The sequence below is a fragment of the Vicugna pacos genome, chromosome 9 (assembly GCF_048564905.1).
Source record: "Vicugna pacos chromosome 9, VicPac4, whole genome shotgun sequence".
NCBI lineage: Eukaryota > Metazoa > Chordata > Mammalia > Artiodactyla > Camelidae > Vicugna > Vicugna pacos.
Window position 1 is genome coordinate 2,459,008 of NC_132995.1, and position 14,968 is coordinate 2,473,975.

General features: G+C 59.3%; 1 protein-coding gene and 1 long non-coding RNA gene across 2 annotated transcripts; one reads left to right on the forward strand and one right to left on the reverse strand.

Annotated features, from left to right (window-relative positions):
• Positions 1-379: 379 nt before the first annotated feature.
• On the reverse strand, positions 380-14,637 carry EPN1 (epsin 1). The gene is made up of 11 exons (XM_072968371.1): positions 14,343-14,637; positions 11,212-11,538; positions 6,202-6,451; positions 4,870-4,994; positions 4,456-4,530; positions 3,922-4,005; positions 2,940-3,243; positions 2,477-2,587; positions 2,274-2,360; positions 1,081-1,335; positions 380-994 (listed from the first exon to the last, which is right to left on the reverse strand). The coding sequence occupies exons 2-11, from the start codon at positions 11,437-11,439 to the stop codon at positions 786-788; spliced, it is 1,728 nt and encodes a 575-aa protein (XP_072824472.1). The 5' UTR covers positions 11,440-11,538; positions 14,343-14,637; the 3' UTR covers positions 380-785.
• LOC140698342 (uncharacterized) lies at positions 4,001-7,997 on the forward strand. The gene is made up of 2 exons (XR_012076086.1): positions 4,001-4,089; positions 5,768-7,997. It is a non-coding gene; the product is annotated as an uncharacterized lncRNA (long non-coding RNA).
• Positions 14,638-14,968: the final 331 nt, after the last annotated feature.

The following is a 14,968-nucleotide window of genomic DNA, read 5'->3' on the forward strand; positions in this document are numbered from 1 at the left end:
GGAGAGCCGGGGACAGGGCGGCGCCCACATGGGCAATGGTGGTGGTGGCACCTGTGTTGAGTATATGCCGTCTCTCAGCAGTAACTCTTACCATCCTCAGCAACATCTCACTGAACCCTGTACCCCCACCTCAGCGTGGTGGCCACTGGCCCGTGCACCCGAGTACTGTTACCAGCTCTCCAGAGGCCGGACCTTCCCCAGAGGTGAGTGGCCGCCCACAGGCTGTACCCACCCACCCCCAACACAGCACGCCTATGGAACCCAAAAGGTCAGGGAAATCAAGGCTTCTGAGATGCACTAGCTCCCCGCTACCTCCCAGAGGCCAGTGGGTTCGGAGCCCTGGTTTCCCTGGTACAGAGGTCACAGGAATCACCAAGGGGAACCTGGGGGCACCGTGCCCATGAGAATTGCCATTTATTCCCGAAGTTGCCAAAATCATCACCAAGGATTCACCGAGGGGTGTGGAAGGGGACAAGGAGGCTCAAACACTGACTGAGGGGCCAGTCAGGAGTTGGAGAAAAGGGGACTAGGTGGGGGGACCCCCAGCCGTCCCTCCCCCTTCTAACGCCATGGGAAGGACCTTCCTCTGGCCAGCACCCTGCCCATCCCCCATGTCCAGTTTCTCAGGGAGGCGGGGTGGGGGGCGTGGGAAGAGGGTGTAGTGTGAGTGGGCCCCAGGAGGGGTAAGGGTACTGGGTGGGGGCAGGGGTCCCCCACTTCACATGCACTCACAACACTGGTCGCCCAGGCAGCAGAAATGGGGGAAGCCCCCCTCCCGCCCTGGATTATAGGAGGAAGGGATTAGTGTTGGGTGCTGGGGGTCCCGGGGGCATCATGGGGGGCAGGCCAGGGCCCCCACCAAGGGGAGAGATGTAGGTCGGTGGTGCTCCAGGGACCGGGGGTACGGGGCTGAGCCGCAGCTGGTTCAGGGTGAGCGTCGCAGGGGGTGTGGGCTGGAAGGGGTTGGTGATGGAGGGGCCAGCAGCTGGGGTTCCTGCAGGGAGAGAAAGGCCGGGGAGCAGGGCCAGGTCAGGGGTTGGCCTGGGCCAGGCCGGCATCCCTGCTCCAGAGGCCACTCACCACTTGGCAGGAAGGGGTTGGAGGCCTTGGCTCCTGGCGGAGTGGGGCCCGGCCGGCTCACCAGCGAGTCCAGGTCGACCAGGGCTGCATTAGGCCCCAGGAATGACTCAGGCGTCTTCCGCGTGGGTGGTGTCGGGGTCGGGGCGGCAGGTGGGGGGCTCCCCACAGCCTCGGCCAGAGAGCCCCCAACCCCACTCATGTCGAACGCACCAGGGCTGCGGGCAGGCACCTCTCCAGCAAGCAGCTCCAGCTCCCCTGGAAGGAGCGGGAGAGAGGGCTCAGAGGGCAGACTGGGGACCCCAACACAGAAGCCGCAGTACCAAGTGGCAGGGCCCAGAGCCAAACCCGGCAGGTGTGAAGCCAAGAAAAGCCACCGGGCAGGCACACCCGCCGACACCCTCCAGATCAGGGACTGTTCGCAGAAGGACCAGCAAGGGCTGACCCAGCAGGTGACGTGGCAGCAGGCTGGGCCTGCTTACGGGCAGCTCACACCGTCCCCAAGGGTAACAGCTGCCCGAGATGGGGCCAGGGCACCAGCGACCCCAGGAGACTGGGCAACAGGCAGGCCTGATTTTTTTTTCCTCAAAGATTAAAGAATCCTTCCCAGTGGTGGAGAAGAATGCAGAAATGTGATTTAAAAGAGGCCTGAAGAATGCCAAGGACAGATGGAGAGAGAGAATCCTGGGGTGAGGGAGGCCCTGCAGCCAGGCCTGCTCCCTCCTGTCACATCAGCTACCCTTGAAGAGGCAGGAAAGTAAAGAGGTCACAGGGACCATCACCCAAGGTGGGAAAACACACCACTAAGAGCCCCCAACACCACAAAGACATGGAGCAACTTCTGCAGACAAGGGGGGGCCCGCCTCTGCCCCAGGCCACCAGTGGACAGGTGAGTAGGGGGATGCAGTCCCCAGAGGGAAGGGCTCAGGGCCTGGCTGTCAGACACACATAGGGAACAGCCGGGGGGTCTGCACTGCGCGCAAAGAAACATTCCAGGCGACAGAGGGCAGCGCTTGGAGAAGCTGGGAAAGAGGAATTCTTGTGCGATTTTCACATTTCTCTAAGTCTGAAATTATTTCAGCACAAAGTTACAAGTCTTCTTAAAGACGGGTGGATGTTAAAAAAGGGATGGGTGCTGGGCCCGCGATCCCGCCTGGAGGACAGGTCTCCTGGGCCGGGCGGGCAGGGAGGCTCACCAGTGCTGCTCCCGGAGGTCGGCAGGGCCGTGCGCAGTCGGTCAAAGTCAGAGAACTCGTCGGGCTCCGTGTCAAACCCCCCAGCCCCTGTGGGAGTCAGGATGTCTGCCCAGCTCCCCAGGGCCTGCCTCCCGCACCTCCCCACTCGGACCCCTGAGAGAGGGCTCCACTCTCCCTCCCTCCCGACTTCACCCACCCAGTACCTGTGGTGCCGTTGGTACTGGGCTTGGCAGGTGACCCCCCCCAGGGGTCTGAGAAGGCTGGGGCTGGTGCCCAGGGATCAGAGGCCGGGGGTCCGCTGACGGGGACCCCACCTGGGTGAGGAGAGAGACACATGAGGGTTGGCAGCCCCACCTGCCCTGTGCTTGAGGGTTTGTCTCCTCGGAACCTGTGCTCCCAGAAGCCCCCCATGCCAGGCCAGGCACCTCCAAGGCTCCAGGCTGGCCTCTCCCACCTTGTCCCCACCCTCCAGCCATGGGTCTTCACACGGCCAGGCCTTTGCCCAAGCGACCCCTCCTAGCAAAGCCCTCCTTGGCCTTGAAGCCCCCAGCCAGGGTAAGGGGCACCGAGTGCATCACGCAAGGCCCGCTATGGCCCCTCCCCCTCCAGGGCACGCCCAGGCCTGCACCCTGGATGCAGGGGCTGCAGTGGCCAGCCAGCACTCACCATCCGAGCTCCCCCATGGGTCAGGAGCAGGCCCCTCTCCAGCGGCTGGGACCTGAGTCCCACCCCAAGGGTCAACCGGGGGCCCTGCAGGGGCCGCAGGCCTCCAGGGGTCCCCAGAGGCCGGTGTAGGGGCCGGACCACCCCAGGGATCAGCAGCCGGAGGGACAGGGGGTCCCCCCCAAGGGTCTGAGGTGGGGGCAGCCGTGGGGATGGCGGCGGCCATGGGCGCTGGGCCCCCCCAGGGGTCCGTGGCCGGTGGAGGAGCCGGGGCCGTGAAGACGTCAGCAAGATCCATGAGGGATGACTGCAGGTGAAAAGAGAATGAGGAGTGAGCGGGGCAGACCCAACCCTGAGAGCAGGAGGGGCAGTGGGGCCGGGTCACGGGGAGGCAGACCCACTGTCAGGGGACTGAGTATCCGGAAAGAGAGCAGGAGGAGGCAGACGCCTGGCCACCTGATCCTCTGGTACCCTCCACTCCGTCCCCCTCCCACCCTGCCCCAGGGCCTCTGACCAGCCCCTGAAGGACTGAGGACAAAGGCCAAAGGCCAAAGCCACGCCTCCTGTCCCCACACCTGCCCTCCCCCTGCCCTCCAGAAGCCCTTGTGGAACTGGTGGGCTGGGCCTCCCACGCCACGCTCAACAAGCTTCACTGTGCTCCAGGCCGCCCAACACGCGAGCACACACACAACCCCCACTCTCTCTGTGTCCTGGGTGCGGGGGCCGCTCTCTCCAGGTGTTCCCCACCCGCACCACCCTCCCCCAGAGGAAGGGAACAGGGCCGGGACCCTTCAGGGCTGCATCAGGCGCTGGTAAGACCTCTGGCCAAGGCTGGCCCAGACAGGCTATGTACCAAGCCAGCCCCACTGTGGCCAATCCGCCAGCCCCGAGCTACCTGCAGCCCCCGTCAGGAGGCCATGGGAGTGACCCCCAGCCCTGGGCCAAGGCAAACGACGGTGCCAAGAAGGGCAGGCGTGACGCTCACCTCCTCCTGGCCAGCCGTCTCCCTCTTGCTCTCCTCTATGGCCATCTGCAGCCTCAGGTCGTCCCCACGCCGGATTCGCTCCTCCTGGATGGGTCCCAGAAGCAGCGGACAGGAGTCAGAATCTGAGTGATGGGGCGGCGCCCAAGAACCCCTCCCACCCAGACAAAGGTGACTGAAAATTAAAATGGGATGCGGACGATGTGTGGGATGGGGAGGGTGGGTCACAGGGCGGGCGGTGGGGGACAGAGACGTGAGGATCATGTGGCCCTGCGCGGCTCTAACAGGCTTGGGATGCACCAGGTGCAGGTGGGGAAGCCCTGGGCTGCGATGGAGAGAGAGGAAGGGCCCCTGGCTGCCTGGAGCAGCTACAAGGCATCTGCTTCAAGTCTGGGGCGTCTGTCTGGGCACCCGCCTGTCACAGGGACCCAGCAAAAATGGTACCATGTGAAGTCCAGGGGGCCCTTCGGGAAGGTGAGAGGAGACGGGGACCTGGGAGGGCCTTAGGGAAGCTGTGGGGTGAGAGGCTGCTCTGACCTTATCGTGCTCCTCGCGGCTCAAACTAAGGGCCAGCTGGAGCTGGACGTCATCCTCGGGGCCGCAGGACGGGGGCTGGGGGAGAGACAGCATGAGGGGCGGGGCGCGGGCGAGAGGCAGGCCCAGACGGGGAGGAGAGAGAGAGACACACACACACAAGGACAGAGACCAAGCCAGCGAGACACAGTCCCCAAACTGGTCAACGACAGGCAGAGACAAGCCTGGGGTGTGCAGCAGGAGCTGGATAAGCAGGGCCAGGCCGGACAAGCACCCAGAGAAGGGGGCCAGAGGGCAAGCAGAGGGCAGGGAGAGAGGAGGAGTCGGAGAGATGGAGGCCGGAGGAGGAGGGGCGTGGAGACGGATGGCAGAACAAAAGTCAACCCCTCCACCCCGACCCGGCCGGCCCAGCCCTACCTGGTCGGCCTCCTCCTTGCTCATGGCCAGAGCCAGCTGGAGCTGCAGCTCCTCCTCCCCGCTGCTCTGCGGCCAGGCCTGCTCTGCCTCGGGCGGGGGCCCCGAGCCCACGGCGGCTGAGGAGGCTGCGAGGACACACACGCTGAAGCAGGAGGAGGCAAGGGAAATCCCAGGGCCCAGGCAGCTGGCTTCCGCAGCCCGGCTGGCAGAGCCCAGGATGCCCCAACTCTCCCGGGGCCGGGCCCTCCCTCTCCCAAGACCCCTGGTGGGACCAGACCCCAGGTCCCCTGGGCGGGAGGGTGGTGTGGTGTGCGGAGCACCTCTGAAGGGGGTTTCTCAAGCCCTAGGGAGGGGGAAGGCAGCCCCACCCAAGGAAGGATGGGGACCGGGAAGGATGGTCCCGCTGGCCCAGGAGCAAAAGGAGGGCCCTGAGGCACCTCTGAGCCTGTGACCTGAGCTCCTGCCCTATGGAGCCAGGGATTCCCTGAGTGTCTCGGGCCCTCCCAGCAGCCCCAGGTGGGGGGCCTGGGGCCTCAGTCTCCGGGGCTGGTCAGAACTGCAGCTCTGGCAGGGACCAGGGCTGGACATTAGGGGGAGAAGCTGCGAGCCTGGCCCCCACCCTGTACCCTGCATGGCTGGGACAAGGCCAGGGTGGATGAGGAAAGGATGGAGAGAGAACAGACGAGCATGGAGCACCAGCCCTCCCCAAAGGGGGCAGACTCCTTCCGGACACTCTCCACCTCACTTCTCTCCATCCTGACCCTCACGTCCCGCTGCTCGTAAACCTGCCAGGCCGCCTCCACTCCTGCCTTCCCTGCCTGTCTGTGAGCTGCCAGGCACCTCTTGGCAATAAATTCAACCTTTGCCCTTCTTGCCTCAAACCTGCTGATGGCTTCAGGCCGCACTCACGCCACCTCTGGAATGGTTCTACTGTGACACACACCTAGTCCAAGGACAGAACACCTCTCTCTCCGCGCACCGCTCAGGACCTGCACACCCGTCTACAAAACTTAAAGTTCCTAAGACTTCCTAAGATGAGCTGGACCTCATCATGTGGACACATTCTGACTTTCTATTTCCTCTACTTTAACTTGTCTTCAATTCCTGTATGCCACCCACCAAAGGCAGCTCACACTACGAGGGCCTTTCTACAACTCCGGGACCCTCCAGCCCCTGCCTCAACGGAGCACACTCCCCCACGTCAGGCTGTAGTGTGAGGCACTGCGGGGGCGCCTGCCGGGGGCGCAGGGCAGGCAGAGCTCGGGGGAAGCGGAACAACACTGCTCAGTTCCAGGGCCCAGAGGGGGAGGAGAGGGCGCGCGGAGGCCTCACCCGTGGCGGTCTGCGCCAGCTTCTCCTTGGTCTTGAGCGCGTGGGCGCGCTCCTCCCGCAGTCGGTCCTCGTCGCGCAACAGGGCCACCAGCTGCTTGGCCTTCTCGCGCACGTTCACACCTTGGTCCTTGCCGTCGCGGTCCACGTACTGGAAGTCCTTCAGCGTCTGCACGGCGTACATGTTCTCCTTGCACTGCTGCGACACGCGCTCCGAGCCGGTCTTGATGAGGTACTCCATCAGCGTCATGGCCTGCGGATGGACACAGCGTCACTGCGGCCCTGGCCCCCAGTCAGGGGCTCCACCGCCAAGGAAGGAATGAAGCCCTGGCACAGTGCCACCTAGATAAACCCTGAAAGTGGCAGGAGCCGGGCCCCAAAGAGCAGAGTGCACAAGTCCATTCATGGGCAACGCCCAGACAGCAAATCGGAGCACAGAGAGCCGGGGTGATGCACAAAGCAACCAGAGTCCCTGGGCTGAGGAAGACTGCCTGGAACTAGATGGTGGTGATGGCTGCACAACACTGGGGATATGCTCACTGCCCGAGCTGTGCACTTTAAGAGGGTGAACCGCACGGCGGGACCTACGTGTCTCTTGTCAGACCCCAGGGAAGCCAGGGAGGCAGCCGCATCACCGCAGCCACCCGTGGTCACTGCGGGGCGCCCACCCTGCTCTGATCCCTGAAGATCAGGACCTAAACAGCACGGCCAAAAAGCTCACTGGTTACAGCACAGTCAGGAGTACCCAGCCACATCCAACTGCCTCCCTCGTGTTCTGGACGTTTGAAATGTGTTATCTTATCACTAATTATCAGAGAAATGCAAATCAAAACTACAAGGAGGTATCACCTCCCACCAGTCAGAATGGCCACCATTAAAAAGTCCACAAACAACAAATGCTGGAGAGGCTGTGGGGAAAGGGAGCCCTCCTGCACCGCTGATGAGGATACAGCTTGGTGCGGCCACTGTGGGGGACAGTACAGGGGTCCCTCAGAAGACTAAAAACAGACTTACCGTATGATCCAGCAGTCCCACTCCTGGGCGTATATTCAGAGAAAACTAATTTGAAAAGACACCTGCACCCCAATGTTCACAGCAGCACTATGTACAGTAGCCACGACAGGGAAGCGACCTGAGTGTCCATCGACAGATGGCTGGATCAAGAAGTAGTGGAATATTTACACAATGGAATACTACTCAGCCACAAAAAAAGAATAAAATAATGCCATTTACAGCAACATGGATGGACCTGGAGATTGTCATTCTAAGTGAAGTAAGCCAGAAAGAAAAATACTATATGATATCATTCATATGTGAAAGCTAGAAAAAGAAAAAAGGACACTAATGAACTCACCTACAAAACAAACAGACTCACACAAAAAAACAATCATGCTTACCAGAGAAAGGGGGTGGGAGGGGATAAATTTGGGGGTTTGATATTTACCAATGTTAGCCACTATATGTAAATAGACTTTTTTTTAAGTTTCTTCTCTATAGCACGGGGAACTATGTTCAATATCTTGTAATAACCCTTAATGGAAAAATTATGAAAGCAAATATATGTATGCATCTGCATGACTGGGACACTGTGCTGTACACCAGAACTTGACACATTGTAAATGACTGTACTTCAATCTAAAAAAAAAAAATGAGTTTCATGTGGTAGCTCTCAGTGAAAAAGAATGCGACAATGAACATATGTATGTTCATATACAACTGAAAAATTGTGCTCTACACTGGAAATTGACACACTGTAAACTGACTATACCTCAATAAAAAAAATGTTAAAAACTTAAAAATTTTTTAAAAATTAAAAAAGAAATAAAAAACTAAAATGAAGTGTGTCATCTTAAGCGTAAAACCTCACACCAACACAGGACAACCTGAAGGTGGCGATGTCAGGAGGGAGGCGCCAGGCCCGTGGGGCCGGGGGCTCTGGGGAGGGACACACAGCACATCGTCTGCATTTTACGACATGTGAATAAATATCCTTTCCAACAAATTAAAATTAAATGGGAAACACCTGCTCCAACCCAGGCAGGGTCTTTGTGGTCTCAGAGCTCAGATTCCAGGCGGTCTGGAGTCAGGGGTCACGGCTCTGCAGGAGGCCATGGCCACCACCCTCGGGAAAAGGGCATACCTTATTTTGCAGAATCTCCCAGAGCCACCAGGGCTCCCAAGTCTACAGTGGAACAAAACAGTGGGCAGCCCTGGTAAGCTCGGGAACCGCAGCGGAATTCACCAGGGAACCCCACTGGGGGCCATCAGAATCTCCCGTGGACGCGGCCTCCGAGGTGTGTTAGCAGTAGTCAGCTCGCTCACTGGAGATAGTCTTTAACTGACCCAGAGGTGTTTACGCCTTAGAGAAGAAAGTTAAGAAGCAAAATCACACCTGCGTGCAGAAGGCAGACTTCACCAACTCCTGGGCCAGCTGTTTTGGAATTCAGAACACTCCCGAGTTCAGACCAGAGAGACAGCACACGCCACGTGCAACAGAAGTCCCCAGAGGAAGGCAATACCAACAGTGTCGCTGCACGGGACCAACAAACACCAGATAAACCAACTCCCCACTGTCCAGATAGGACCCTGTTGCCAAAGGAGTTTTAAAAACTTTCAGAATTCAGGGGACTTTGGAATTGCAGCTGAAAACATTGTGAACATAGGAAGAACCCAAACACTCAGCAAGGGCGAGATGCCCGCGAAAGAGCCGTGGTGGTCGGATGCCGGGACCACCACCCATGGCAGCGTAAGTAAGTGGGCGCCTGCTACGCCTGCCAACCTCCCGGACACAAAGGAAGCAGGCGCCGAGGACCACGCGCTATACAAGAGCACTGGTCACAAAGTTCTAGAACAATCTCAGCAGCCAGCCAGCAGGGCATGGCGCCCGCAGGGCAAATGTCCCCCGTCTCCATCTGGGAGGCAGGCACACGTGACCTGTCCCTCAACAGAAAATGTAACAGTTTTTAAACCTGTCCCTGCTCGTTTTCAAAACAGCCTGGTCCAGGACGTCGCAGGACGTCAGAATGCAACTGATAGTTTCCAACAGGGATCAGCAAACTCCCCTGTAAAAGGCCAAGTGATAATATCCCAGCTCCTCGGGCCTGCGGTCCCGGTCCTGACAACTCGGCCCTCACCGTGGCTGCAGGAGGTGAAGCTTTATTTACAGAGACGGCTGGGCAGGAGGCCAGATCTGGCCAAAGGCTTGGGTCCGCTGACCCTTTTTAGAAAGTAAAGACTGAGACCCTGTGTGCCTCAGAGAAGTTGAGTGACACAGCCCAGGGTTGGCTCGGGGGCTCGGCTCTCAGCCCAGCACATCCTGGCGGCCTGAGCCTTTGTGACTCAGTTTCCTCACCTGAAGGAGCACCTCCACAGCTCTCCGCCTACAGCAGCGCTTCCCCAGAACCTGCCCTCCCCTCACACCCCCGTCCCCCAGCCCCACAAAGCTTCCATCCCAAGTCCAAGCCATCCAGGCCCCTCCATCCCCGCCACAACAAGGCTCCCCAGCTCCCTGCCCTTTCCCTTCACAGCGAGATGTGATGGGATGACTGACTCAACAATGACTCCATCAGATCAAAGCCCCAAGCCTGGTCTGGAGGGAGGGGCATGAAAGAGCCAGAGCGAACGGGCCTCAAATCTCCACCAGGACCAGACAACCCAAAGCAGTGGGACCTCTCCTGGTCTTGGAATCGAGAGAACCACCCTGTCTCCAAGGGACAGAGTGCCCAGTCAGCACAGACTCCAGTCCAGTCCACAAGCCCCGGGTCCACCCGCCTTGCCCAGCACCACACACAGAGCAGGCCCTCAACCACCATTTACTGAAGAAACAGCACCCAAAGGACTCGCCAACACCCACGGGCCTGACTCGCCAGCCTTGGCCCCAGATGCCCATCTGACTCTCACACAGAGGGAGGCCCCAGGACTAGCCCAAGGCCACACCGCTGGGAGTGTGGCCAGGTCCTCTGCCTCAGGCCATGCCCTCTGCCACTTCTTGACCCAAGATGGGGACATCCAGCCCCAAGTCCCCAGCACAACAGTCACACAAGAAAACCACCCACTGAGCGCCGCCTGAAACCAAGTTCCCATTGCCCAGAACCTGTGGCATGTCCGTCTGCTCACTGGCTTAGGGCAGGTCCGGGTATCACTAGGGCCACTTTAACCACACTGATCAGAATGGCACACACTAACCCAGAAACTCCAGTTCTAGAAAATGGCAAATATACACAGATATTCACAGCAGTCTTGTTTGTAAAAGCAAAATACTGCAGACCACTCAGAAATCCATCACCAGGTAGCTGGTGACATCGACTGTGATCAACCCATTTGAAACAGTTACACAACTGTTTTAAAAATAGGGGGGAGGGGGTATAGCTCAAGTGTTGGAGCGCATGCTTAGCATGCACAAGGCCCTGGGTTCAATCCCCAGTGCCTCCGTTAAAATAAATAAACCTAACTGCCACCCCACACAAAATTTTTTAAAATAAATAAATAAAAACAAAGCGACATCTTTTTCGTTCTAGTGGGAACGCTCTCTGAGACAGTCTTGCTTTGCTTTTAAAACTGCAGTGTAACTTACAAGCAGTCAGATTTACTCTTTTTTACACGCAGTTTTGAGTTCTGGTAACTGCGTACAGCCACGTAACCACTGTGGCTCCCCGGAACGCCCTGGTGCTCACCACCGTCCTGGAACTACGTGCACAGATCCCCGCAGAGGAGGACAGAGCTGGGACCCAGCTGCCTCCGAGAGGGACCTGGGCTCTGGGCGCAGAGGGGTGGACACTGGGCACCCACTGTGGCCCTCTACATAGATCAGCCCTGCGAACATGCCACTTCTTCAAAAGCCACAAAACTCAAAATTCTTAAAACATTACATTTGTGGCCCTCACAGAGCAAGAGAGAGATTTTTCACACAGAGGTGCACAGCTCCAGCTCCTCTGGGAAGCGGGAAAGGGGGATGCACTGGTGCACGCCCATCCACCCAAGCCTGGCGCCGCCCAGGCCCAGCCCAGCACTGACCTTGTACACGTGTCGCCAGTTCTTGCCGTGGTCGTTGAGCCGCTTCCAGATCATGCTCATGATCTCCGAGAAGGCCACCACGTTGTAGGTGAGGTCGGCGATCTCAGACATGAGGGAGCTGGACGGGCCCCAGGGGTCGTTGCTTGTGGCTTCACGGACCTTGATCTCGGCCTCCGAGTAGTTGTGGACGATGTTCTTCATCTGGCGCCGCAGCGAGGAGGTCGACATGGCTCCAGGCAGTGGGGGGGGGGGCAGGCCCCCCGGGGCGTGCAGAAACCGGGCGACAGGAGGAGGCAGGCCGCGGCAGGGGCTGGCAGGTCACCGCATCTGAGGAGGGAAGGGGACATTTAGAAACACAAACAGGACCTGCAGCCACCCAGCCCGAACCCAGCCCTCGTGGCGCTCCCTGCCACCTGCAGGTCCAGGCCGAGGTCCCAACCCTGGCCCTTGCCAACCTCCACCTTCATCACCCCATCCATTTTCAGTTCCTCAAATGTGCCCAGCTCCTTCCTGCTCGGGGCCCCCGCTCAGCGAGGCACGCAGTGGCGGGTCACAGGCCCACGGAGGGTACACCCCAGCTCAACAGTTTCCAGCCCGGCAACTCCCGCACCACAGCTTTCTCCTCTGAGATGGGGTTTCGATCCGTAATCCAGACAACTGCGTGGTCGGTCAGCCTGCCCTTCCTCACCCTCTCACCAGGGCACTCCCACTCACCCATAGGGCTCTGCATAAACCTCCCAGACCTGAAACACCCCAAAACCGCCGTCGCAGCTCCCCACCCAGGGGTGGACTTGTCAGTAGATTCAGTCACCCCCATGATTTTCCACTCGTTTGTCTCATCCTGCGGCTGAGGCTGACCCAAGAGCCCCATGGGGGCAGAGACCACGTCTGCCTGGACGTGGCTTTTCCCATCAGAGCAGTTGGCCCGGAAGAGCCATTCAATAAACCAGTGCAGGAAGGAAGGGAAGGACGGAGGGCAGGAAAGACCTCAGGAGCAGGGGTGAGGGGGCCAAATCCACTGCAGAACAAGGACACACAGGGAGGCCAGTGAAGGGAGCAGAGATGGGCAGGAGGTGGAAGCCAGGGGGACAGGGTGTCCCAAGGGTGGGGGAGGCTCAGGGGAGGAGAGATAAAGAACAGTACAGCCCACTGGCTGGGCCCTAGCCAGGAGCTCAAGGAGCAAGAGATGTCCATTATCTCATTTAACACTGCGGGCGGGGCTCTAATAGATGAGGAGACAGGGGCTGGTGGAGGTTAAATAACCCAGCCAAGGTCACAAACTAGGCAAGGCGGCGCAAACTCAACCCCAGGCCAGCCTGGGCTCCAAGTTCACCTCTGCCGAGAGGAGGGTAATGGGAAAGAAACAGAAGAAGGGTTGGCAAATGAAGCCGGCCACAGGAAGTACTCACACAGCCCGTTCCCTGGGCCAGGTGTGCTTCTGGGTGCCTTACACACGGTAACAGTTCATCTCCACAGCTCCACGATTCAGACCCCTCACAGGGGAGGAAACTGAAGCAAAGAGTGGTTGACTCCCTCGCTCTGGGACACAGGCCTCAACCCCCGAGCAGCCTGGTTCCAGAGCCGGCTCTGACCACCACAGACCACTGCCTCTCCCCGGCGGACAGAGATCTGCTGAGACCTCCCATGTCCTGAACCCCAGGGGTGGCGGCAGGCCCCTGCCTTGAACTCAGGAGAGCCGGGCACTTGGAGACAGATGTGAACAGTTGGAAAGAGATGGCCAGGGTGCCCAGCCGGACACACTAACCCAAAGAGCTGAGGTAACAAATACAGAGAAGACTGAGAGGAAAAGGAAAGAGGAGGAAAAAAGAGGCACAGAGAAGCCTGGGCAGACAAAAGACACAAGACACAGAGAAAGAAACGGGGGAAGACAAGGAGGCAGATGGAGAGACAAAACGGAGGCCTTGAAACAAACAGCAGCAGTAACCTAGGAATGAGAAGTAAGAAAAATGGATTATCCTGGAAGGAACACAAGATTTAGGTCCAAGTTCTGGCCTCCTTGACAGTCAGTCTGCTCAACTCTGAAATGAAGGGAAACACTCCTACCTGGCAGGCTTGCTGATTAAACACAGTGGGCACACAGCGTGCCTGGCACGGTGCCCCACAGACAGTATACGCTCAACACCACTGGCTGCTGTTACCATCAGAGAAAAAACAGGACATTTCCAAAAGGGTGGCATCAAAAGACGCGCTACCTTAACACCGTGTTTTTATATTAAAGTGCATTAGAAAAAAAACATTCAACTACCACAACAAAGCTGACTTCACAGATAACTGCTTAGAACAAGACTAAGTTTTTAAGTTGCTGACTCAAAAAGATTAAATAAAAGACAAATAACATGGCAAAATTCTCCAAGGGGTACTCAGATGACTGACATCAAATGTTTACTGTGTAGGACAAAAAAAAAATCTAAGTAATTACGGAAACCAGAGCTCCCCGCAGTTAACACAGTTACTACGGGCCAGTTAGCCACAAGGACCACCTGTGTTAACAGGCACAGCGGCCCTATTATGTAGGAACTGTTGCCTACTCTGCTTTTAAAAACTAGGAAATTAAGCTTTGAAGATAAGTCATCTGAAAAATACTGTATGTTAGCAAAAAGTGGGCCGCTGATTCCACAGCCGGGTCCTTCAATACACAAACTCAAGAACCTGGGGGAAGGGGCAGATCCTAGACCAAGCAACAGACCCGCTGAGGGCCTCGGGGCTGGAAAAGATGGGTACCAGGACAAAAATGAGACAGGAAGACGAGGAGAGGGAGAGGTGGCTGGGGACATCTGGAGAACTGAGACACGAACATTAATCCTGACCACCAGACACCGAGACGTGACAGAAAGGCAGAACTAGACCCAGGACGGACACACGCGGACAGGAGCTTTGTAAAAACACCCAAAAGGACAGGGACACGAGCACCACCGAGGCCCAGGCGGAGGCCCGCGGGAGACAGAGTCGCTGACACAGTCAGACAGACACGGGAAGCCGCGAGCAGTCCAGGCTGCCCGGGCACAGACACAAAGGCCACGGAGACCAGCAGCGCCGACAAGTCACAGACGTCCGAGCTCACCTGCCCGCCCGCCGGCCGCGTCCCCCGCCCGCGCCCGGCCCGCGCTCACCTCGGCCCCCTCACGCCGCGCTCCGGGGGGTCATGGCGGGCAGCCCCCAGCCCCCGCTCGGCCTCGGTGTCGCGGGGCGCGCCGCAGGCGGCGGACGCGGAGCCGCGCTTCGGCGCACGTGCGGACGCACGGAGGGCCGCACGCCGACGGCCCCGCCGCCCCGGCGCCCGGGAGGGGCGCGGAGAGCCGGGCGGGGGAGGGGAGCCGCCGAGCGGACGGGAAGCAACCGAAGGAGGCGACGGACCGGAAGCGGAAATAGCGGCGCACCCCACCCGGTCAACCCGCCTGCGGCAAGCCTGCGCAGCCGTCACCTTCGAAGCCCCGCCCCGCCTGGCGTCACTTCCGGCGCACGGGCCGAGTCGCCAGAGCCCGCTTCCCTCACTTCCGCTCGCCACCGAGACCTCGGGGCCGCGCACGGAGAGGCGGGACAGAGCAAGGGGTAGCTGTGTCGGCACGCCGAAGGCAGCGGGAGGGTGCGGGGCCCTCTAGACCACGCCCCCGCCGCGCGGGGTGCCTCGGGGCGACCTAAGCTCCTGGATCGACGAGGCCAGCCGGCTGCCCGCCCCCGCGCCCTCCCCTCGGGGCCACGCCCTACGCCCCATCCAGAGCAGCAGGCCACGCAGGCC